This window comes from Chelonia mydas, chromosome 6 (assembly GCF_015237465.2).
Source record: "Chelonia mydas isolate rCheMyd1 chromosome 6, rCheMyd1.pri.v2, whole genome shotgun sequence".
Taxonomy (NCBI): domain Eukaryota; kingdom Metazoa; phylum Chordata; order Testudines; family Cheloniidae; genus Chelonia; species Chelonia mydas.
In genome coordinates, this window is record NC_051246.2 from 35,819,203 (window position 1) to 35,843,242 (window position 24,040).

The 24,040-nt window shown below is 43.7% G+C and overlaps 3 protein-coding genes and 4 non-coding genes across 14 annotated transcripts in view; 3 read left to right on the forward strand and 4 right to left on the reverse strand.

Moving 5' to 3' along the window:
• The window catches only part of TRIM66 (tripartite motif containing 66), an 83,513-nt gene extending 75,082 nt beyond the window's left edge, over positions 1-8,431 (reverse strand). The window contains exons 1-3 of one of the 2 annotated variants that reach the window (XM_043547953.1): positions 5,347-8,431; positions 4,037-4,188; positions 784-980 (exon numbers count right to left, since the gene is read on the reverse strand). In XM_043547953.1, the coding sequence (XP_043403888.1) occupies positions 784-980; positions 4,037-4,056 (217 nt within the window). In that variant the 5' untranslated portion in view covers positions 4,057-4,188; positions 5,347-8,431. Of the gene's footprint in view, positions 1-783; positions 2,238-4,036; positions 4,189-5,346 lie in introns of those variants that run through there. The other variant, XM_037899765.2, reaches the window with a different exon arrangement.
• Positions 1-12,471, forward strand: part of LOC102947076 (60S ribosomal protein L27a) — a 33,471-nt gene extending 21,000 nt beyond the window's left edge. For all 5 annotated transcript variants that reach the window (XM_043547959.1, XM_043547960.1, XM_043547961.1 and 2 more), the window contains 5 exons: positions 8,550-8,561; positions 8,890-8,953; positions 9,175-9,250; positions 10,270-10,444; positions 12,299-12,471. In XM_043547959.1, coding sequence (XP_043403894.1) covers positions 8,559-8,561; positions 8,890-8,953; positions 9,175-9,250; positions 10,270-10,444; positions 12,299-12,427 — 447 coding nt within the window. In that variant the 5' untranslated portion in view covers positions 8,550-8,558 and the 3' untranslated portion in view covers positions 12,428-12,471. The remainder of the gene's footprint in view (positions 1-8,549; positions 8,562-8,889; positions 8,954-9,174; positions 9,251-10,269; positions 10,445-12,298) is intronic.
• LOC114018843 lies at positions 9,650-9,781 on the forward strand. Its single transcript, XR_003564056.1, has one exon. It is a non-coding gene; the product is annotated as a small nucleolar RNA SNORA3/SNORA45 family (small nucleolar RNA).
• On the forward strand, positions 11,435-11,566 carry LOC114018836. The gene has a single exon (XR_003564049.1). It is a non-coding gene; the product is annotated as a small nucleolar RNA SNORA3/SNORA45 family (small nucleolar RNA).
• A 2,314-nt stretch (positions 12,472-14,785) lies between the features above and the next one.
• Positions 14,786-21,384, reverse strand: RPL27A (ribosomal protein L27a). 3 transcript variants are annotated; one of them, XM_027819525.3, is made up of 5 exons: positions 21,254-21,384; positions 20,734-20,797; positions 20,353-20,428; positions 19,115-19,289; positions 14,786-14,957 (listed from the first exon to the last, which is right to left on the reverse strand). In XM_027819525.3, exons 1-5 carry the CDS (start codon positions 21,254-21,256, stop codon positions 14,829-14,831), a joined length of 447 nt encoding a protein of 148 aa, XP_027675326.2. In that variant the 5' UTR covers positions 21,257-21,384; the 3' UTR covers positions 14,786-14,828. The 3 variants fall into 3 exon arrangements, with proteins under 3 accessions (XP_027675326.2, XP_043403891.1, XP_043403892.1); XM_043547956.1 differs by lacking the exon at positions 14,786-14,957 and adding an exon at positions 16,574-16,776 and having other exon boundaries at positions 21,254-21,362; XM_043547957.1 differs by lacking the exon at positions 14,786-14,957 and adding an exon at positions 17,113-18,421 and having other exon boundaries at positions 21,254-21,362.
• On the reverse strand, positions 18,601-18,732 carry LOC114018837. Its single transcript, XR_003564050.1, has one exon. It is a non-coding gene; the product is annotated as a small nucleolar RNA SNORA3/SNORA45 family (small nucleolar RNA).
• On the reverse strand, positions 19,698-19,832 carry LOC114018838. Its single transcript, XR_003564051.2, has one exon. It is a non-coding gene; the product is annotated as a small nucleolar RNA SNORA3/SNORA45 family (small nucleolar RNA).
• Positions 21,385-24,040: the final 2,656 nt, after the last annotated feature.

Consider the following 24,040-nt stretch of genomic DNA (forward strand, 5'->3'; position numbering starts at 1 on the left):
AATTCAACAAGCTAAGTTCTAGTTTAGCATATTACCATATCTGTTTCTGATTGTGTGTCTCGTTCTACAATTCAGAAACACCTGTGCGTTTATTTTTAAAATAACTACTAAAAACTCTAACCACAACTTCATGCTCAACAGAGCCAGATTCACAAAATCCTTGTCTTTGCAACTGAAGTGCACTAAGCTTACTTAGTTTAGTTAAAAACTGATTGAGTCAGTATGATAATTACAGTATATAGTGGAATCTGCTTATGATGAACTTGAGATGCAGTAAAATGGAAGTGCATCAGAATGTATACACTGCAATTCTAGTTATAATGACCTTCGACAGAAGTGAAGCACCAGATCGAGATATCAAAATCTATTCTAAATTTTTCTATGGAAAAATTGTTTACCTTAGAAAGTTCCATTGTATTCAAAGAATTGTGTAAAGAAGTTATAGCTTAGCAGCTACCTTACAATACCTTTTTGTAAAACAAACATCCAGGATGTTGACGCTTGTTTAAAACAATTAATTAAAAACAAACTGATTATGTGAGTTTAAACATTTTTCCAAATTATTTAATTTGTCTCTAATAGATTGTTTTTCCCAATAAAAGCTCATTTAGGGGAGAAGGTACCCCACTCATCTCTTTCTCATTTCTAATTTTAAGTCTCCTAGTAATTCCTTTACAACATATTTTAAAGAATAATTGTGTAAAAAAGTGCTTCTCAATCTGCCTATTCCAATATTGCATTATAAAGTGCCTAAGAAGTACAAAATAGTACATGAAATGTTACCTTCATACATAACTTCACGTTCAGTGGGAGTGTAATTGTATCCTTGAATCAAATCTGGAAGACAGTCCTTACAAAAGGAGTGAAGACAAGGCAGCAGTCTGGGATCTCTTCTCTTTAGTTCCCATTTGCACACCAAACAATTCCTCAACAGATCTAGGCTCTCCATTTTCCTAGTCCAAAGTTTGACATCAAGGACACTAAAAGTCACAAAATGACTCATTACAACCACTTTCTGCTTAGTGAAGCGCTCGGCCACCCAAGTGAAAAATACAAGCCAACTGCAGGAGGCACATTCTCAAAAACATTTATTCAGCCCCTTTGAAGAAAGGGGAAGTTCCTTGCAGGTGAAAATTGCACACCCACATTACTGAAAATAACGTTTTCTTTGCAGATTAGCGTGTTGGAAAGAGTGGTTTTAGGCAAACAAACCAAAATTCCATTCTCAGTACATAGTGCTTGCTACTTTTGATAAAATCTGAGGCATACTGTACTGTGGATCTATTTATAGTAATGCTAACTGTCTAAATTCTCACACGCTGTATTCTTTCTGCTTGCAGTTCTCAAAGCGGGTGGAAAATGTTCCAACTTTTTCCACACTTTTTTCCCAATGTTTTACAATCAGCAAGAGAAATAAATGGGAATAAACAGTTAAAACCCCATTCCCATTTGAACAATGCATGTTAGAAAGCTGCATACAGAAATGCAAAGATACTTGTAATTATGAACGTTTTTGCTTCTAAAGATTTAATAACGTGCCCCTTACACTCTGTACAAATGGCATCTTGGGGTTCAATGCTTACTGCCTCTCAAAGACTACAAATCAAATCTGCTCCCTTTACAAGTAAAACAATGTTTTCCCTAACTTTAGCCTGCGATTTCCAAGTAAAACTGTGTATTTGCTGGCTTATGCCTCAACCGAGATTCTGAAATTGGAATTGAAGTCTCAGTTCCAACATGGAAATAATCCAAACATGCAGCAGGAAACTTTGGAAGTTACAGCTCATGGAGTTTCCTTCTTGTTGTTTTATAGAGAGGGGGAAAAGGTGAATGTAGTTCTACCCTCCCCTACTCCCTGAAATAAATTGAATATTTCACCCCACTGGGCCACAGATCCTGAAAGATCCTCAAAGGGCAAGGGACACATCTACACTGCTGTTCATTGCTTCCACTTTGCTGCTTGGCCCTGGAAGCATGCCATCTACAGGGACTGTCTCTGGAGCTCTCCTATAAAAGGAGCTCCACATCACAGGAGGGAAACAGCTCAAACATGTTTGGACTGTATTAATTGATGCCTTCTCCCATGTGTATGGGCAGGGGAGAATCCACAGGAACCCTTCACCCATACCCTTTGTAGAGCCATTGCAGAGGGGCTTCTGTGGGGTAGGAGAGACACAGAAGCATGCTGCAGAAGCAGAATACCCCACTTCTGCAGGTGCAAGTGCCCCCTGCGCACAGGGGAGCACGCGTCACTTAGGTAATCACTCTCTTCATGGTGTGTGGGACAAGACAAATCCAGCTGTCTCCCACAATACTATCGTAACAGTTCAGAATGCAGAGATGCATTTGTTTCAGACAAGTTGACTAAGAACTTCACCCCACCCACACAAAGAGCTAGAGGACATATCTAATAGTTGTCAAGATACATCTCAAAAGTGTGCCTTTTCTACTTTCATCCAGCTTTTCCAATGGATAGAAATCCTGACGTTCTATTTTATTTGTGTCAAGCTCTTCCACAGGGATTTACCAAGTATTCACACGCAATAATTGGTCTAGGACTCCTCCAGTGACATTTTTTTGTTTCTTTAAAAATAACCATGTCATTGGGAATAATCTGCTGCATTCCAAGGGCAAAAAAATGGTGTCCACTCAGAAGTATTTTTATAAGTCAGAGGAAAAGGACAAAGTGGAAAACAGAGGATGGCTATTACTTGAGCCAAAGAAGTCCTCTCAGCCTACCCATGTCCCCTTCAACAGGATTACCAGAGCTGAATAGAAAATTGGGCCACTCAATATCAGCCAGAGCTTTCATGTTTCACAGAAGGGCTCCCATTCCACACCACAAAGTAGCTCACTTCCGCCTCCTAGAAATATAAAATCATAACCTATTAAATCAAAATAAACTTCAAAAAGAGGGAAAAGCAATGAATGCAGAATACAAGAAATTTGCTGAACTGAATGCAGATCCTTTTTATTTAACAAACCCAGCTGGAGAGACCATAATGTTGGTGCAGTGGCTTTATACAACAGAGTAAACAGGATGACATACTGTTCCCATAGACTGCAATTCCATTCTAGCTTCCATTAGCAAGACAGGAATTGTGCAATTGTGAAATGATCAGTTTTGATGTTTCCTGCAAGCTTTTGTTCCTTAGAGGTCATCTGGGGAAAGTACTCGAGAAAGCTTTATTGCAGGCACAAGACACCTACCCATTGAACACATATAACATTTTCATATCACTTAAACGAGAGAGAGACATTATGTGTTTCTCATTTAAATTATACAGTGTTACTAGTCTGCCCTTCACAAGATTAATGCCCCCTTACCAAAAGATATTTATTACACATCTGAGGGGTTCAGAAAACAACAGATTTTCCCCCTTTACAATAAATTACATAATATTACCAGCATGTGCGTAAACTTGGGGACAAGCACAACTCTCAAATATGTGGGATATAGCTAGAGAAGCTTCTCAGATCCTGAGTAATGCTCAGCAATCTCTCTAGACTTTACTGAGGGTCTGAGCCAGACAAACAAGCATATGAATAAAGAAACATTTAGACAAACTATAAACAATGTGCACACATTTAAAGCAAAACAAATGGATTCTCTAAAAGCAAAGGCTGGGAAGCATGCTCTTTTTGTATCATGGAATAACAAAATCTTAATGACTCAAAAATTACGATCTGTCCATTAAAAAAAAAAAAAAAAAAAAAAAAAAAGTTTAAGAGTAACACATTATAATATTACTATTTAAAATTTTAAAACATATTGGACTAAATTTTAAAAACCTGCCGCTTATTTTGCGACCACAACCAGTTGCAGGCGCAAATGAAAATATGTGGCTATCTAGCTACTTGATTGCACTAGCATATCAGACAGCCAGCAATAATCTATCATTTGCATCCATAGTTGACTGCAGGTTCAACATTAGAAGCCGTTTTAAGGCCCATTTAAAAATAAGTTCCATTAAATGTACCAATAGTATAATTAGATAACATGATAATAATAATGATTATCTATATATGAACTCACTTTATTTGATGCATCTTCATGATCCATCCTCCAGAGGTAAATGTTCAAAGTGGTCTTCTTCAGTCTCCAACAGTATGTACTTATTAAAAGGGGAAAAAAGGTGATCTGGGAAACTACAGGCCCATTAGTTTGACCTCAATAGAATGCAAGATCTTAGAACAAATTTTGAAAGAGAAAGTAGTTAAGGACATTAAAGATAAAATACAACATGGTATTACAAAAGGTAGATCATGCCAGACCAACGTGATCTTCCTTGAGAAGATAACCAATTTTCTAGACAAAGGAATTGCAGTAGATGTAATATACCTGGATTTCAGTAAGACATTTGGTACCATTCCACATGGAAAATTATTAGTTAAATTTGAGAAGATGGGGATTAATATGAGAATCAAGAGGTGGATAAAAAACTGGTGATAGGGGAAACTACGATGAATCATGCTGAAAGGTGAACTGTCAGGCTGGAGGAAGGTTACTAGCGGAACTCCTTCAGGATCCATCTTGTGACCAATCTTATTTCACATTTTCATTAATGACATTGGCTCAAAAAGTGGCTGTTCACGAATACCATTTGTGGATGACACAAAGTTGTGAGGTATTGCCAATACAGATAAGGACCAGAATATCATACAAGAATATTTAGATGACCTTGAAAACAGGAGTAATAGAAATGTAATAGAAATCTCCAATGGCCAGAGATGGGACACTATAGGGAGAGAGCGCTGAGTTAATATATTCTTTCCTAAGTGTCTGGCTGGTGCGACTTGCCTACATGCTCAGGGTCTAACCAATCGTCATATTTGGGGACTGCAAAGAATTTTCCCCCAGATCAGAATGACAGAGACCCTGGGGGATTTTTGCATTCCTATACAGCACGAGGCACAGGTCACTTGCTGGTTTGAACTACCATAAACAATGGATTCACTGCAACTTGCAGTCTCTAAATCAAGACCTGAGGACTTCAGTAACTCAGCAAGAGGTTACAGACCTACTACAAGAATAGGTGGGTGAGGTTCTGTAGCCTGCAACATGCAGGAGGCCAGACTAGGTGATCATGATCATGCTGCGGACTGGACTAGAACACCTCTCAAGCTCCCTTCCCATCCCACGATTCTATGATGGCTCCTTCTGGCTTTAGTCTATGAGTCTCTGCTCCTCACAAATCCTTTAACATATTGCTTCATTATGAATTAGAACACACAAATATATTAATTTTACAATAGGAGGCTGAGTTTTTAAGGAAGCGTAACGTTTAGAGAGATGGCTAAAACATTTTCCAGAACCAAGGCCATGGAGCAAGAGTGCAAACCCACCTTATGAAGTACTGAGAGCCATCAGTACACCCTGGTTTCAGTTGAAGGACTCAATACGTCACAGAATTAGGATTTCCAGGAAGGTGTAAATATGTTTCATAGAAGAGGAAAGCAGACGGCAAGTGGTACCATAATTTGAGCATCTTTGTAGCTTAGGGCTGGGACTTTCAAAAGTCATCTGAATTTCTCTCTCTTCTCTGTCCTCATCTTTATTTCTTGCTGATGCCATCAAAGGGTGGTTTTGATATCTTCCTGGTGTTAAAAGGGGGTGTTTGTTGTGAGGATTCCACAAGGCTTTTACAACATTATAATATTTATCTTACCATATTTGTTTATTTTATAATTGATACATTGACAGTTATTTGGGTTGGCAAGGGCTTGGTTTCATTTGTTGAATACCACCAAACAAAAATACCTTTTCATATTTATAAAACATGGATGCAAAGTAAAGAACAAGAGGGAAAACAAGCAAAACATTTAAAATCAAAAAGTTAAGTAAGTCTTCATTTTAATTAGCTCCTTCATTCTTGCTCTCTATTTGTGCAGAACCTATTAATGGGAAAATCCTTCGTTGGAAGTCTCTTAAATATCATCAGATGTCCTTCCTGGGAATCATATCAAATTGTAAAGATGACCACTGAGTATCTAGTAAATTCTGTCTAGCTTGGTGGTAAGGTAAGCTTTCTTCAGCAAAGGCTAGTACCTGATACTTCCAAAGAAACATAATGCACCTGATGTGGCACACTAGAACTATCCTGCACTATGGAGAAAAAAAGAAATTATGCTAAATTCTAAAACACTGTCAGTAGAAAGGGTCAGATTCAGAGGTCTTAAGAAAACTGCAGTTGTAAATCACAACCTAATGGGAGCTGTGTGAGGTTCACAGATTATGAGCTTGTTCCCTCCACTCCAATTTCACTCACTTCTCTTATTTAGGTCATATGCGTGCAGCAACTCTACATCTGTGCAATTTGTAAACGGAAAGGTAAAAAACTAGCTTTATTACGAACTATGATCAACTGCTGGAAATAGGTTACTAGACACCTCAGCAAATGTATAGTACAAGACTGTAAAGGACAAAACCACTCAGGTTCACAATTGCTCCTAAATATTTACAAACAGGACCTCAACATTTAAAAAAAATATGCAGACATATTTTAGTAACAGTTTCTCTTATGTCATTCTCCCCACTTTTATTTGTACTAAGTAGCAAGTATTAAAGGACACTATCATATATTTAATGGAAAACTTTGGAGGCAACTGTAAAAAAAATCCATTTATAAAGAAAAATATTAGTTGTAATTAACAGGCAATGTTTTCACTAAAGTACAAACAGTTAAAACACTTGTTTTAAACCAAAATTATGCAGTAAAAACAATCATCTTTTACCAGTAAGCCCAAGCCATTTTAAACTAGGTTTATAGCAGAGTCTGAAGATTTTGGAACAGCCAAAGAACTGTAAATATTTTTACTGTTACTCTATTTGCATGAGCTTATAACTCAACCATGAAAATTTATTCTGGGCTAACACATGGCCACATAGGCTATGTCTAAACTGCAGCTGGGAGGAAGTGTCACAGCCCAGGTAGACAGAATTGCTCTAAGAGGGCTTCAGCTAAAATATGGCACTGTGGATGCTGTAGCTCCAGTGAAAACTCAAGCTAGCCATCTGAACTTAGACCCAGGGGGTTTGGCACGCTGGAGAGCCTGAACTGCCACTTAAAATGCAAAATCCACACTGCTAATTTTTAGTGCACTAGCTTGAACCCTACTTTCACAAGTCTCTCTAGGGGGCTGGAAGGCTCGCTACCATGTAGACAATACCCAGAGGATCTCATTTTCAGAGAGTATTTATTTTATAAAGAAAGAAATGACTACTCTGCACATGTTTAGCAAGCTCCCTTTGAATAGGGTTACCATAGCTGAACATTCAAAAAAAGGGGACGCTCCACAGGGGTGTGTGTGTGTGTATTTGCCCACGCCCCTCAGCCCTACCCCAACTCCACCACTTCCCCACCCCCATTGGACCCCTTCCCCAAATCCCTGCCCCATCCCCGCCTCCTCCCCTGAGCATGCCACGTTCTCCCTCCTCCCCGCCACGTGAAACAGCTGTTTTGCGGCACAAGCGCTGGGACCTAGGGGGAAAAAGCAGGCACTCTCTCGAGTGATCAACATTCACTCTCTTTCTTGAATGATCAACTCTTCTTTGGGGAAAAATAATAATGGCAAAATCCCAGATGTTTTTAGATATTTAAAAATTCCTCCTGGATGACAATTAAGAACCAAAAAGCTGGACATGTCTGGGAAAATATGGACCTATGGTAACCCTACCTTTGAATACTTTAAAAGCCTTTTAAAACATTAAGGAAGATTCACACCACCCAGGCAAGGTAAACAGCATCTCCACTGAATCTATGGGAAAGCTGAGGAACATAGGGGTTAAGCGGCTCGGGTAAGGTAACACAGCAAATCTGTCACAGGGCCAGGGACAGACTCTAGAACGCCTTGAATCCATATCCTGTGCTCTAAGCACAAACCCACAGCATCCGCCACGCAAGCTCTTGGGGTGCAACAGGAACAGTATTTCCAACCACACGCCCACCAAATCATTTGCCTTAAAAACATCATTTTTTAAAAAATAAAATACAAAAGACGGGCTGCTCTTCGTTGCCTTCCAGCCTTTAGGGTCCATGTTTTCAAGCTTGTCGCACAAGGAGGGCCACCACGCTACTTGACTCACAAAGTACAAGCCGAATGTTCCCTAGCCCCGTGACTCCCGGAGCTGGGGCTTCAGGGAGAACATCAAGCCTCAGCAGGCGGGTGATAACGCCAGGGGACTCGGCTGAGGAGGTCAGGAACCGCAGAGGACTCTGCCCGAGCCGGAACGGGGAGCAGCCCGGGCTCACAGCCCCCTGCCCAGAGCACGGGAGACCCCCGGGGACTTGGAGCGCGCGGGGAAGACCTGGGGTGGGTGAGATCCCGCATGGCCCGATCCTGCCTAGGCGGGAGAGACGCGGGACACAACCCAGCGCCGCTAAACCCTCCCTCACTAACCCAGCCCCGCTCAGCTCCTCCCACCACCGGAAATAGGAGGCTTCAGATCTCGCGAGAGACCCAGCTCCCGTCCCTTCATTTCTGTCTCCTCCTCCCGCCCCTTCTCTCTTCTCGCGAGACAGCGGCCCCTCTTCTTTCTTTTCCTCGAGGCTGCCAGCATGGTGAGCTGGTGGCTGCGGCCGCGTGGCTGGGCAGGGCCGAGGGGAGCCGCCGGGAGGGGGGAAGCCTGGCGCGCGCGGCTCCCCGCGCTCTAGAGAGGGGGCTCCGGTGCCCGCGCCACCCGGCTACCACTTTCCCGGGGGAGAGGGATGGGGCGGGGAGCGCGCAGGGGGCGGCCTGGAGCCTCGCCCGGCTCCTCCGTGTCGCCAGGAGGCCGGGGAGCTTCGTCCCAGTCCCGAGGGAGCCCGGGCAGGCGGGGGCGGCAGGTGGGGGGGAGGCGGGGCCCGCTTTCCGGCCCGGCCGCTCGGTAACGCGCTCTGCTCTCTGCAGCCCTCCAGACTGAGGAAGACCAGGAAGCTGAGGGGACACGTCAGCCACGGCCATGGTCGCATCGGTGAGTGCGGAGCGCGGCCACGCATCGGCTCCGCGTCCCCTGTTCCCCTGCGGGACCCGGGGACGTGCCCCCCCCCCCCCCCCCCCCCCCCCCCCCCCCCGTGCAGTGACAGGCTGCAGCCCCGCTCGCACGGTGCCTGCTGGGCCGTCGACGGTCTCTCGGGGGCTTGAGCGACGTACAGCATTTCTGGCATCACGATTTCTTATTCTCTCTCTTTCCAGGCAAGCACAGGAAGCATCCCGGTGGCCGCGGCAATGCTGGGGGCAATCACCACCACAGGATTAACTTTGACAAATAGTAAGGCACCTAAAAACCATGCCTCGTCCTCCTTCTGTTTCCTAGTCGTGTTGAGATGTCACGTGGCGAACTAGCTTCCACAGTGGGCATTTTGAACCATTCGTGTAAACGGACAGACTTTGTAACAAGGCAGCACTTTGTAGTCCTCTTTGGTACATGACGTTCTTCTTTACACAAATTAGTGTGATTGACAATGTTGGCGAGATCAGAATGGGGTAATTATTCAGAACTGTTAACATGTTGGGTTTTTTAGAACTTAAGTAACAGAAGGTTCGGACACTAGTCTGTTCAGATCTGAGCCAATGCAATGTTAATACATGGTAACTATACAGATCAAAAATGTAACATTATCCTGATTTTATTAACCTTCATGGGACAAGAGATATGTATTTAAAGATGGCTGAGACTAGAGTCACATCTAGACACTGCTTGTTGTCATGGTGTGCTAGAGTACTCGGAGAATAACTACTAACCTTTATTCACTGACTGTCCCTATTAGTAGTTCAGTCAGTCACCAGGTTAGTAACAAGGCCGAGACCTCCATTCCAAAGTTTTGGGTGGTCAGAGATTGCAGGCTGAACCAAAACTAATCAGAAAGGATGCACAAGTTGTGATTTCTGCTTACAAAAATACTAAATTTTATTTGTAGATTCAGAAAATGTGATCATCACTGAAATATAAGAACAGTTGATTAAATCAGCAAATAACACTTCAGTACAGCATTTCTCTACTTATTTTCCTTTTCTGTCATAGGTTTTGCTTATTTGATAAATTAGCAAGAAGAACCAGGGACAAATTAGTTGATATTAATGTGTGTATTGAAGATACTCGTTATGAAATGTACACAGACATTTTATTCACATGTAGTCTTATACATGAGTCCAGATTTAAAAAAATCCAAATACTAAAACTTCAGCTGCTTGAAAAAAAAATACTTTGTTTAAGCATTTAACATTCTTGAAAAGCCAATAGTTTCAATTTAAACCAAACAGAATGTCTATATTGATTTTTCTTTCTAGTCATCCTGGTTATTTTGGGAAAGTTGGTATGAGACACTACCACTTGAAGAAGAACCAGAACTTCTGCCCAACTGTTAATCTGGATAAACTGTGGACACTTGTTAGTGAACAGACAAGAGTGAACTATGCAAAAAATCAGGCTGGATTAGCCCCGGTCATTGATGTTGTACGCTCGGTAAGTGTGCTTGATTTAAGCATACGTTCACATTGGAATCGGTTGCATTTATTTTTTTGCCTAGGGTCTTGTTCACTGATCTACTGTATTAAACTAATTATGCTTAAATATGTGCCACTGCATTTTTCATCTTTATTTGGCTTGATGTTAACATTTTTTAAAACAAATTTAAAATTGTTTTCTCCTAGTATTTAATGTTCAGAGTTAAGAAAAATACTTTAAACTAGCTTCTGTGATGTATGTAATGAGTATTCTCCACATTAAACTCAGTCTTACTGGAGTCTGTCTCTCCCCTTGTGTACGTATAATTAAGGCTATGTTTTAGTCACGGGTATGTTTAGTAAAATACATGGACAGGTCTCAAGCAGTAAACAAAAATTCATGGCCCATTACCTGTCTCTGACTTTTATTATATACCTCTCATTAAAACTGGGGAGGCATGTGGCAGTAGCCTGGCCCCCCGCTGAGGGCGGTGCTGGCAGGCTCCCTACCTGGCTCTGACTGGCATGTCCCCAGGGCTTCTGGAGGGAGGGGCAGCCATGGGGGCTCGGTGTACTTCAAGTGCTGACTCTGCAGCCAATGGGAGTGGCGGGGGCCCCCTTGCCCTTCCACCTAGGAGCTACAGGGAAATGCCAGTGGGAGCTGGGAGCCCCATGCCTAGGTAAGGGCTGACCCTGAGCCCCCTCCTACACCCAAACTGCTGCTGCAGATCCAGGGCCCAAGCCAGTAAGCCTCTAAGCCAACACCAGCTGCTACGACAGTCATGGAATCCATGACAGACATGCAGCCTTACCTATAACTGCTCTGAGCAGTTGCATACATCTGTTTTAGGAGACCACTGGAGGATGCCAGTGTAACAATGTGGTGGTGTTTTTTTCCCCACACCTCTGAGCAATATAAGTTTTGTTGGCATAAGTGGTAGTGTAGACATGGCCTTTAGAGCTTTTAGTGCATGTAATTTTTCAATGTAATGTGCGTTAGCCTCCCCACATCGAGGCTAGAGTCACATCCTGGCATTTCTCATTGTCTTGGTGTGCTATAGTTCTCGGAGAAAGACTACTGATCTATATTCACTGCCTGTGGTGTCTCATGCCTCAGTCAGTCACCTGATCAGTAACATTGTTTTAATTAAAACTGATACTTTTAGCCAGCCTGGTTAGAGTAGGTCAAAACAAAGCCCTGTGGGGAACTCTTACCACCAATTTAAGGACTCCTGTGAGATCTAGAAGAGGTGTCATCTTTAATAGAACCAGCTAGCTGTTGGAAGATCTTAACTAGTCAAACAGTTGCTGCTTTTGTTTCCTAGATTCTTTTTCCAACATCCAAAGGAGGCAGCTAGCCCTACTGATATCTATTTTGGAGGGGTGTGGGGGGAAGCTGAATAATTATAAGCTCTCCAATAGCCAAGAGATGAGCTGGGCTTTATTGTGTATCATGAAATGTTAGAATTTTGGCATGGTTTTCAACAATCCTATCTTGAGCTGGTTGTGTTGGTTAACAAAAAAAGCCATTAAATGTGAAGAATCTGATATGTAAATAACTTTCTTCATGGACTGTAGAGCTTCATTATCTACAGATGTTTGTAAAACTCAAAGAGAACAATTAAAATTCTTGGCAAAACTGTACAGCTCTTAGCTGATGTAATTTTTAGGTTTTGAGAGTATTTGATGATAAATTCATACCATGCAAAACTACTGAATTGCAAACATCAATCATGACCAAATTTAAATGAAGAAAATGCAAATTTAAACGTTTGTTTAGGTTGCATTTCTCCAATTGTTAAAGATTGTGGATGCAGAGGATTATAGTTCTTTATGAATATTATTTATGCCGATTTCTCTTGTATCTTTCTAGGGTTATTACAAAGTCCTGGGCAAGGGGAAGCTGCCCAAACAGCCTGTAATTGTGAAAGCAAAATTCTTCAGTAGGAAAGCGGAGGAGAAGATCAAAGAAGTTGGTGGAGCCTGTGTGCTTGTGGCATAAAGGATTTTTTAAATCAAGTTTGAATAAAGACTTTATCAAATGTCTGAAGTTATTTTTTCAAGTTACTTTCAAAACTTAATCATATTTTGGGGGAAGGTTAGATGTTGGCTTATGTGAATATTACTGAGACCACAGTCCCTTTGCTTATTATATATTGGGTGTTTCTTATGAGTGTCAGTCAGCAATTTCTTCTTATTTAACTGCTAAAATAAACTTCAAGTCAAAGTAATGCCATAGTGAATTTACTTTTAAGCCTTTTTTCAGATGTAACCTCTTTTGAATACTGAGACCCTCTTTCATTTGGGAAAGCAGTTCTGAAGCCTCTCTCAATGTTTGTTGAAATATTAAATTACATACCTTTACAGTCCTGTAGGTTGAACTGAAGTGGGTGATAGATGGAAGTCATTCTTAGAGAACACTGCTGGTGAACAAAAGGAGGCAGGCTCACATCCAAGCGGCAATTTAATTACTGCATAGAACTACACTCCTTAGCATTTTTGATACCCTATTGTGAACACACCCAACATACTCTGTATCGACAAACTTCTTTGCTTGTGTACATAGTACTGCTTACCCATTTGAGTCACTTTTACAAATAAAACCATGTGATTTAAAGTGTTAGAAACAAAGAAATTTAAGATCTGAAGTCCTAGGAATGCAGTGAGCTAAATGCACTAGTAAAGCAATACATTTACATGCTAGCTTTCAGAATGTTGACAGTGTTAGTGGTGTTAAGGCTAAGGGCTTGGCTACACTTGTGAGTTACAGTGCAATAATGGTGCACTAACTCACTACCTGTCCACAGAAGCAAGGCATGTAGAGCACTCTGACTGGTGCTCCACCTCAGTGAGTGGAATAACGGTTGCTGTGCCCCCACTGGAGTGCTGTGGCCTCTGATCAGCCTCTGGAAACATCCCATAATCCCCTTAAGTCAAGTGGCCACTCCTGTGAAATTGGCTGCAGGAATGCCTTTTCAAAGCATCAGCTCAGAAAAAGCAAACGTTTGCTGTGACTGGGGGGGTGGGGTGGAGCAGGGGGCTCTGAACTTAAGACAGCATGTGACAGCACCCCAAAACCCCATCCCCCCCCACACAAAAAGCACATTGCAGTCACTTGCATGCTGGGATAGCTGCCCATAATGCAGCGGCATTGGGAGCAGTGCAAGTGTAGCCATACTAGTGTGCTGTCAGCTGTGAGTGTGGACAGACTGCAGCACTTTCCCTGTGTGCTATGAAGGCAGGTTTAACTCACAGCGCTCTACATCTGCAAGTGTAGCCATGTACATATTACCACATTCATTCTACTAACAAGGATATGGTTAATAACTGAATTACCCATAACACTATCTATAAAAAGCAAGATTATATAACCTTTTATTAGATAGGAAGATATATTGTGAGGTATAGTAGTAAGAGTTTAGCTGTGCCAATGAAATTTGAGAGATTTATGGCTAATTCCCAGCTGTAGTACTGAAAAATAATAGGGCATACCTTCTACACAATGAGGTGCTAGCAGTCAGTATCCCACTGCAACAACTGTCAGTAAAGGGGGGCATGTTGAAACCAAGACTCCACATGTTCAAGGCTGCACACAGGACAGCACCAGAACTGTCCACAATGCCTGTGACAGTGAGGTGATAGCTTTCATTTCCTAGACTATTGATTTAAAAATCTTTTTCCCGCATCCCCATTTAATGTGAGTAAAGATGAAGGCTGTGCTACAGGAATAGAGTTCACACTTACACAGCACCTGTGATAAGACTTACCCTGGAAAATAACTGGAGTATGAAGTATTAGTGCTTGAATAACACCCCAGAGAGTATGTGGGGCGCTGTCAACATTACAACTAAGTTTTGTAAACCACTTAGAAGCAATGTCACCTTAGCTGATTACAAGTTCAGTCTGTGTCAATATGACAGCTTTTCTGTCACAATTATGTTTGTGCATTTCTCTATACCTATGTTATAATGCATTTGGGGGGGAGGGGAGGAGAGGGGAAAGGAGACAACGGAATTCTACAGAAAATGGGGGAATTCTGGGAAATACTGTATCACCACAAAGAGCTAGAAGGACAGACCACCAATCAAACCAGTTACACAAACATGGTTCAACGGTCCTAGCCAAACTGGAGGAGACTAAGGTCCAGTTACAAGAAAAGCAAAACTATTAACTTATCTGTGCTATGCAGACAGACATCAATCAGGTTGAGAACCAGCCATGCCAATAATGTCAAACTTAAAAGTTTAAAGGTTAAAAGTTATGGTATGGACAGGGCTTAAGTTTGATTAAGTATTAGAAACATTTGGGTAAGCAAACATCTTCCCCATAAAACATTTTGGTAAATCAAAGTGAAAGCCACTCATTTTATAGTGTCTTTATTCAAACTTGCATAAATACAAAACTTATGCCACAAGCACGCATGCTCCACCAACTTTTTTGATCTTCTCCTCTGCTTTCCTGCTGAAGAATTTTGCTTTCACAATTACAGGCTGTTTGGGCAGCTTCCCCTTGCCCAGGACTTTGTAATAACCCTAGAAAGATATAAGAGAGAAGTTAGCATAAACAGATTTTCAATAAAAACTCCAGAGGTACTGCACTCAGATTCTTCTCCCACCTACACCAGCGACAGGTGTAATTTGGCTAAATCAATGGACTTTGATGCAAGTGAGAAGATGCATCTGCCAAGGAAAGATTAACTCCATTAACAGCAGTAAGAATTACCACAAATTCAAATTACTACTTGACCATGACAGATAGAGGAAAAAGCTGGATGAGGTAATTTTTTTTATTGAATAATTTCTGTTGGTAAAAGAAAAAAACTTTTGAGCTTGTCACCTTTTCTCTCTAGTAGTCTGGGACCAACATGGACACAACACTGCAAACACGACTGATATCATTTTTGCATGTTGTGACAAACATGGAATCTTTCCAGAACTTGAGCACATAAGTAGTAAACTGAAGAGTTGGAAAAAAACAAAAAAAGACAACCACAAACCCAACAACTTTCTTTTTCTTTTAATTTCACCAAATACATGTTAGGATATAGATATTCAGGCCTGTCTGCAAAGGCCTGTACTTTAAGAATTTAGGTGTATTCTTATCACTTGGCTAGTTATAGAGGTATAAAAGAAAGAATCAAAATCACTGTCTGCTGGTGTAAGGGCCTTCTCTTACTGTGACAGTCTGAGGCCCTGTTCTTAGGCTAAGGCCTTTGGCTAAGCAGCAGAGGCAGCCATAAGCTAGGAAGCGACCGGTCACATCCTCACATTCCAAACTAGTCACATTGAAAGAAGGTGCTATTGGGCTGCTGGGAATACAATCCTGTCCTGATAATGCCTATCACCTCCAGAGAAAGGGAAGTGCCTAGAAAATGTAAAAGGAAACAGCATCCTGTCTGGCAAGAACTCACTTATCAATACTGGGATGTGAAATCCTCACTTCTGTATTGTTTTGTCATTATAGTTCCCACTTTGCTATAGTTTGTCTGTATAATCTCTGTCTGGTTCTGTGATTGTTCCTGTCTGCTGTATAATTAATTTTGCTGGGTGTAAACTAATTAAGGTGGTGGGATATAATTGGTTACATAATCATGTTACAATATGTTAGGATTGGTTAGTTAAATTTCAGGAAAATGATTGGTTAAGGTATAGCTAAGCAGAACTCAAGTTTTACTATATAATCTGTAGTCAATGAGGAAGTGAGTGGGTGTGGGTGGGTGTGGGAACAGGGAATGGGGTAAGGAAATTGGAACCGTGTTTTGCTAAAGGGGGAGATGGGAACAGGGAATGGGAGTGGGGAAACTGGAATCCTGTTTGGCTAAAGGGGGAAATGGGAACAGGGACACAGGTGTAAGGCTCTGTGGTGTCAGAGCTGGGAAGGAGGATACTAAGGAAGGAAACTGGAATCATGCTTGCTGGAAGTTCACCCCAATAAACATCGAATTGTTTGCACCTTTGGACTTCGGGTATTGTTGCTCTCTGTTCATGCGAGAAGGACCAGGGAAGTAAGTGGGTGAAGGAATAAGCCCCCTAACAATACATCTTGCATAATTAACTTTACAGTCTAAGAAAAGAACAGAGTGCTATATACATTTCTGCTCATAACAAAAATAGTACAGCACAAGGTTTTACTCTTGACTTACTGTTCAATTTATGCTAAGTTTTCCAGAGAGTCTCATTCTTCAGACTTCTGTAGTCATTTAAAAATCCAATTTTTTTGCATATTATCCAGAAAAAGTATGTACTTTTTTCAGACTTTCCAGGAGATAAAGCTATGACTACCCTTCCATTGAAACTGAAGGATACAGGATTGATTGTGGCTTATATCATGATGCACAGATTGCTGAAGGTGCTGGAAAAAGTTGAACAGAGCATGAGATTCTGTGCTGCAACTTTAAAGCCATCTTCGTGCACACCCACACTCACAACCAACTTGTGAAGGGATCTCTGGAAGGAAGTCTTACAGCTAGCTGTCTTCTATAGTTTCTGGTCTAGGAAAAGTCCACATCCAAGCAGATCTGGGGCTTTTGGGCCTTTTCTACACTACGAAGTTTTGTGGGAAAAAACTGCCTTTTGCCAACAAAACGGGAGGTACAGACACTACAAAGCTACTTTTGGTGGCAAAACTCTGTTTTGCAGACAAAATAAAACCACCTCAGTGAGACACACAAAGCTTTTTGCGGCAAAATTAAAGCGACAACGCATCGGTATAGACCAGAGGTAGGCAAACTATGTCCTGCCCAGCCCCTGAGCTCCTGCTCGGGGAAGCTAGCCCCCGGCTCCTCCCATGCTGTCCCCCCTCTCCTGCAGCCACACCGCTGCATGGCTGGCTCCGTCCAGGCAGTGGGGCTGCAAGCACCAGCTGGTCTGAGCAGCATGGTAAGGGGGTGCTGCCGGGGGTCTATGTGTGTGTGTGCAGGATAAGGGAGCAGGGGGCAGTTGGATGAGGTGGAGGTTCGGGGGCAGTGGGGGAGAACAGGAGGGGTTGGATAGGGCATGGGAGTCCCGGGGAGCCTGTCGGGGTGGTTGGATAGGGAGTGGGGTTGGTCAGGGGACAAAGAGCGGAGGGAAAGGGGAGTTTGCTGGGTCAGAGGTTATGAGGGGGGCAGTCAGGGGGTGGAAGCCAGGCTGTTTGGGGAGGCACAGCCTTCCCTACAGTTTCACATCCCAATGTGGCCCTCGGGCCAAAAAGTTTGCCCACCCCTGGTATAGAGACTGCTATTTATTTTGTCAACATAACTGGCTTCTATGGTATCCCACAATGCCTGCTGTGACCGCCCTGCTCATTGTTTTGATCTCTGCTGCTCTGCAGACATGAGCCCCTCCCTTTTCAAAGCTCCAGGTGCTGGAAGGAAGAGCAGTATCACTAGTGTGGAATGCTCCTGTTCTGCCCTGCACTAGGAACACAGAGGCAGACAGACAGACTGCTGCTGGAAAGGGGGGCGCCTGCTGTGCTGCTTTGACATTCTTCAGCATGGAGAGCTCAGAGTTGCTCAGGATGCCGCTCCCTCCTGCCTCAGGACAGGTCGGTCAACCTGCTGTCTCCCCCGCCTCCCACACCACTCTCCTCTCTCCGCTGACAAGCTACTAGGATGCCCCTGAAAAGATGGGATTGAGAAACCTGCACCATGTACATGCCCCATGAGGCATTGCAAACTCTTCCCAAAGCACCCTGCGGCCAGTTGCATGGTGGGATAATGGATATTAATTTGATAACTACAGTGGAATAACTAACTACAACAGTGCGTCTGCAACATGAGGAGCTAGTGTGGACAAACAATCGTGATTTTAATTAAACCCACATAACTTTTGTTGACAAAAGTGTAGTGTAAACAAGACAATATAGCCCCATTATGTCACTCCAACTTTTTACCTAAAGAGGAAGGATCTCAACCCAAGTCTAACCTCCATCAGGCTGGGACGGTCTTTTCCTGGATGTCCGTACAGAGCCTAGCACACAATGGGACCCCAATCCCTTGATGGGATTCTAGGTATTACTGTAATATAAATTAGTAATAGATGAAAAGCAAATTGTCAATCTAGAATTACTGTCATCTCCATGAACAGACCAGGTTTCCTCCTGCCCAGAAAATACTAGTCCCGAAGGATGCTGCTAAACCTAAGTCTTCCCCCAAATGACACTTTTGCTTCCCTCTGTCCTGAGGGGCTGACTAATGAATGTCTCTGATTCGGTGGCTGACTGAGATATGAAACACCACAGCCAGTGAATAAAGATCAGAAATTTATCTTCGAGGACTATAGCACACCAAGACAATGAAACATGTTAGGATGTGACTCTAGTCTCGGTGCTAAAGAGACCGACTTTAGTGGGCCAAAACAAGCAATAAAAGTTGTTTTTCCTTCATAGAACCTTCCAATTTCCTTTTAAAAGCTGATATGTAAGCTTCTCATCACCACAAACACCAGTTTTAAAAAAAGAACAATGGGAAAATCTAAACTTTCATTTAAAGAAAAACATTTTAATACTAATTCATGAAAAATAAAAAGGGCTTGTGGAAAGAAAGAGAAGCAAAAACACATATGCTAGTGGAACTACGTCTCAGATGCTCACAAGGTCTTTCACCTGACATTTCAAACAATCTAAGAACTGTAATTTATCCATAATTTAGTTTAATTTTAAGTGATTAGAAGCAATGGATTCTGAAGACAGGATTAAACAGCACTCTTACCGAGCGTACAACATCAATGACAGGTGCTAATCCAGCCTGGTTTTTTGCATAGTTTAGTCTTGTCTGCTCACTAACAAGTGTCCACAATTTATCCAAGTTGACAGTAGGACAGAAGTTCTGGTTCTTCTTCAAATGGTAGTGTCTCATACCAACCTTCCCAAAATAACCAGGATGACTGGGGAGGAAAAATATTTGATACAGTATAAGACCACATTCCTTTTAGTTTCTTTTGAATTGGCTGTGCTAAAAATCAATATAACCTCAGTTAAAATTATGTTCATCTACTAACCGTTATCATATACATATTGAACAAACTATAGGATACAGAAAAATTATACACAAAAACAAAAAAGTTTTAAAGTTCAGATGTAAATAAGTTGCTATTTGTATATTCTTGAGGGATATTTGCATTTTCCAAATCTATAAATTCAATTAATTTTATTAATGAAATATTTATGTTTGATAGATGAGTTGTGACTTCAGCTTTCTTGTGAATAGTTTGGGGCCCATTCTATATTTCATAAGCACCCAGAACTCTGAATTTAGAAGAGATTTTGTTGTACAAGAAATGTGGATTCAGATCTTCTGTTACTAACCCAGTAACCAACTGACAGCTGAAAAGAGTGACAGTCAGTGAACAGAGATTAGTTGTTACTTTCCGAGTACTCAAGCACAACTATGACAATGAGCAATGTCTAGAGGTGACACTAGTCTCGGCAATGTCTAGATACACGATTCTTACCCTCCCCAATACACACCACTAAAATCAGGAAATGCAAGAGCTTGAGTCATTTACTGTCATTTATATATATATAGTGGAATCAAAGCTGAGCAGACTATTAGTATCTTACAAACCTAAATTAACTGTGGAAAAAAATTCTAAAAGATACAAACACATATACACACTAGAAGCTCTGAAACAAGCCATTTTACCATATGTAACTCAGTGAAAAAGGAGATCTTTTAAAAGGCAAGTGCTAATAACAGGAACAGATAGACAAAAGGATTTTCATAGATTTAATAAAGGATATCAAGGACTATGAAAGAAAACAGCTAAATTTTCTTGCAAGGTTATCTGTATTGTAGCAAAATCAAACATCTGTATACTTTTACTAAATGATGTATGTGCTACATATGGTAGAATGAATGCCTTTGTAACTTTTAAAAAATATCTACACAAAAGTTTGGGGGGAGGGGACAGCAGAGGGGGTTTAAAGGAAAAAGATGGTACATCTTACTATTTGTCAAAGTTAATTCTGTGGTGGTGCATACCCCCAGCATTTCCACGGCCGCCAGGATGCTTTCTGTGTTTACCTAAAAGAAATTTTAAAAGGGATTGTGATACAAGAAAAACAACATGTACTACTGAATACACTACTGAATGTTATGTCATCATTTGAGTTGATTTAAAGAAAGTCAATGAGCACAAATTATACAGAGAAATATATGATTTGAACTGGTTATGTCTAACCATTAACCAGACCATTTTTGAACCTCTCTCTTATATTGCTTCATTGATGTTCTAAATAGTGATACTTACCGGGCACACTGTAAATCAAATGAGCTACCAGACATTAAGTTCCAGGACAAGCATATTAGTAACCATTCTCCTCACTTACCAATACGGCCATGGCCGTGGCTAACGTGTCCTCTCAGCTTCCTGGTCTTCCTTAGCCTAGAAGGCTAGGAAAACACAAAAAAAACCCACAGTACATATATGAATAAAAACGTAGAGCAAGCGACAAGAGTGGGAAACAAATAAGCAGAGGACAATCCAAGCCTCGTGTGTATGCCTGGCTCTCTGGGCAGGCGCGGGACGGGACCGCGCGCACAGGGCGGCTACGTGCCCGCTTCGTAGGGGAGGATGAGGAGCGGGCCCGCAGGCCCAGGCCCAACTCCGCGCACCCTGGCTTCAGCAAGGCCCCTCCTCGAGTCTCCCCGTCGGGCCCGGCTTTAACCCGCAGGCCAGCCCAGAGCTCGCTGGCGGCGGCCCGCTTCCCCGCACAGCTGGACCGTGCATTGCCTGGCGGAGGCCCGGGGCCGAAGCGGGCGCGAGAACCCCTCCCCCACCGGCAGCTCGGCCCAGAGGACACGGAAGTGCCGGGCGGGGGAAGCTGGGCCCCTCGCGCTCCTACCCACCATCTTGACGGCCGCCGGGAAAAAGGAAGAGTCAAAGGAATGTCGCGAGATCTCAGAAGGGGGGTGGAGGTGGGGGAAGTGGTGGTAGGAGGAAAGAAGATCTCGCGAGATCTCACTGAGGAGACGGGTAAACCCCCAAGCTCACGAGAAATCGAGCTTGGGCACTTCTTGCTTTGGAAGGCGGGGACTCTGACGCTGGTGCCGCGGGGGCGGGGCTTTGTTCTCTGCCCTTGGCGCCTTCCCAGCTCTGCTGTCTTGGGGGCGGGGCGATCCCGAGGCGGGCGAGAGCTGGGACGGGAGCCCCCGACCCAGCGTGACTCGTTCGCGCGGGGTGGGGGGCGGGGCTCTTTCCTTTCTGCTGCCCACGGGAAGGGGTCTTTGACCGTGGGCAGCTGTTCTGCGCAGGGGCTGCTGCTGCTGAGTAGTCCTGACTCCTGTCCATGCTCTGGCACGGGCTCAACACCCTGAGCCCGCCCCGGCTCCCGAGGGTAGCTCTGGAGTTCGTCTGGCCCGGATTGCACAGGGTCTCTGCAGGGGTCCTGAGTCTTCCCCTGGAGGAGGGAGGACAGGGCCAGGTTTGCCTCCGCAGCCAGGTCCATGTCTTCCACCCCCAGGCCCTGCAGAGACTCCTTCATGGTGCTGGTAGTCTGGCGCGGAGCACGGTGGCACACGCCTTCCTCTGCTGCCTCTGATACATCCGGCAACTCTTTTTTCTCCACCCGAGGGGTCTTCTGTGAGACCTCTCCAAGCTGCTGGTCTTCTGCCAGGACCTTCCCAGGCCTGGAAGTTGTTCTCGGCGACCAGGTCCATTGTGGCCACCGAGGGGGCGGACCTCCTTGCAAAGCCCCTGCTACGCAACCCCTACCTTCATGTGCAGATGGCGGAGTTCCCTTCGGTGTGCCAAAGGCTGGTTCTGGCAGAAACCACAAGAATCGGAGACCTCCTGGACTACGATGGGGGGACTGGGTGGATCTCCTGACCCACCACCCTGCCCCTGCATGTTCTCCAGGAGACGGGGGGCAGCCTTGTCGCCCACCTCTCAGGTTTTCCTTGAGTGGGTACTGTGAGAGGGTGCTCCCCGCTCCCCCCTGGCCCTCCGGACCTTTTCATCAGGCCTCTGTCCTACGAACCCTCCCAGTCCCCTCTCTTCTACAGTCCAAACCAGCTGTGTGCCCTGCAGCCGGTTCACTTCCGAACCGTGCCAAGGAAACAACTATACACGCTCCTGCTCCACACGTTTCTCTTTCCCACCCTGATACCAAATGGTGGGATTATCTACCACCTGTGGAGGGTGAGGAACCCCAGTGGGCCAGCCTCTATTCCACCCTGGTCTCATGGCCCACCGGGGATATAGGTTGGGGGCTCCTCCATGGAGCCGTGAGCTCAGGTGTGTACCTGGCGCAGTTCACCCCCATTCCTGGTGCCTGCCGCTTTTGCGGCATGAGGGAGAACCTGGCGTACGTTTATCTCAAATGCGCCAGGTTGCAGCTCTATTCCGGCTCCTCCAGAACCTCCTGTTGGGGTTTTGGCTGCACTTTTCCCCACACCTGTTTGCACACCCTGTCCATGGCCCCACCAAGTCGCAAAACCTCCTCGTCAACCTCCTCCTGGCCCTCGCCAAAGTGGCCATCTTCAACACCAGGTGGAGGAGGTTAGATGAGGAGGTGCTCTGAGACTGTGGGGCCTATTTCCGCTCCTCCCTGGTCTCACACATCCGGGCAGAGTTCCTCTGGGTGGCATCCACTAGCTCCCTAGATAGCTTTGAGGAGCAGTGGGCGCCGTCTGGGGTTATCTGCTCAGTGTTCCCCTCTGGATCCCTACTTTTGAACTTGTGACCTTCGCTCCTGACCCAGTTATTCATTAGTTGTCCCATGTATTCAGTTGGTTCCCTGGTCCAGTGGTCCCTCCTGCAAGGCTGGGGGAGGGGCCTTTAGACGTGGGCAGGCAATTCCAGTAAGGCCGCTGCTGGGTTCCTTCCCGCCAACCCCCAGAGCTCAAACATCACCAGCTTTAGAAGTGCATCGGTGTGGGAGGGGAGCTATGCCTCTGGGCCTGGAGGGGGACTGGGGTCCCCTTTCCATGCTCCCCTCTGCCAGCAGGAGGGTGGGTTGCTGTGCTTTTCCAATGCAAGCTGAGTCTCCCATGAGACCTCACTCCAGGAGCAGGGGCTTTAAGAAAACTACCACATGTGGCAAGACCCCCTCTGGCTGGCCCAGGCAGGAGGGCGGTCCCCATAAGATGTTCGCAAGGAAATGTAACTGAAAAGAGAAAATGAATAACCAAGACAGTAGTTTATGTCTACAATTTAAATAGATACTACAGTAAATAGAGATAATTTAAGATAAAAGATGACAGGGAATTGCATGCAGCTACTAAAATGAACGTAATTGTCTAGGGAAAGTAAGAAACAGATTAGCATATTCTTATTCCCGCTTTCTGCTCTATTTGTTATATACTTGTCAGTCATGTTGGTTTATCCATTTCCAAATGAATACATGTAACAGCAACAAAAGTGCTTGGTCAGGAAGGAATCTTACATTAAAGACCAGTGGACAGTAGGTGTCTTCTTTGTGATATGTATGTATTTATAAGGTTATCTAAGGAAGACTTGCACATTTTTGTATCATTTAAGGAATTTTCTGAAAGATTTTGGTGACAGCTCTGAAAACAGACAGGTGTCACTTGTAGCCTACACACCAAAAAATCCAGTGTATTGTATCATACAACTTCCATCTGGATGAAAAACAGCTATGATCAGAGACTGATCTAAACTGAGTTATTAAGTTG

Coding starts and splice junctions, on each gene's coding strand:
- RPL27A (XM_027819525.3), bottom strand. Junction 19,290..20,352: donor AGAATTAACTTTGACAAATA/GTAAGATGTACC, acceptor TTTCCTCCCCAG/TCATCCTGGTTATTTTGGGA. Junction 14,958..19,114: donor TCATTGATGTTGTACGCTCG/GTAAGAGTGCTG, acceptor ATATCTTTCTAG/GGTTATTACAAAGTCCTGGG.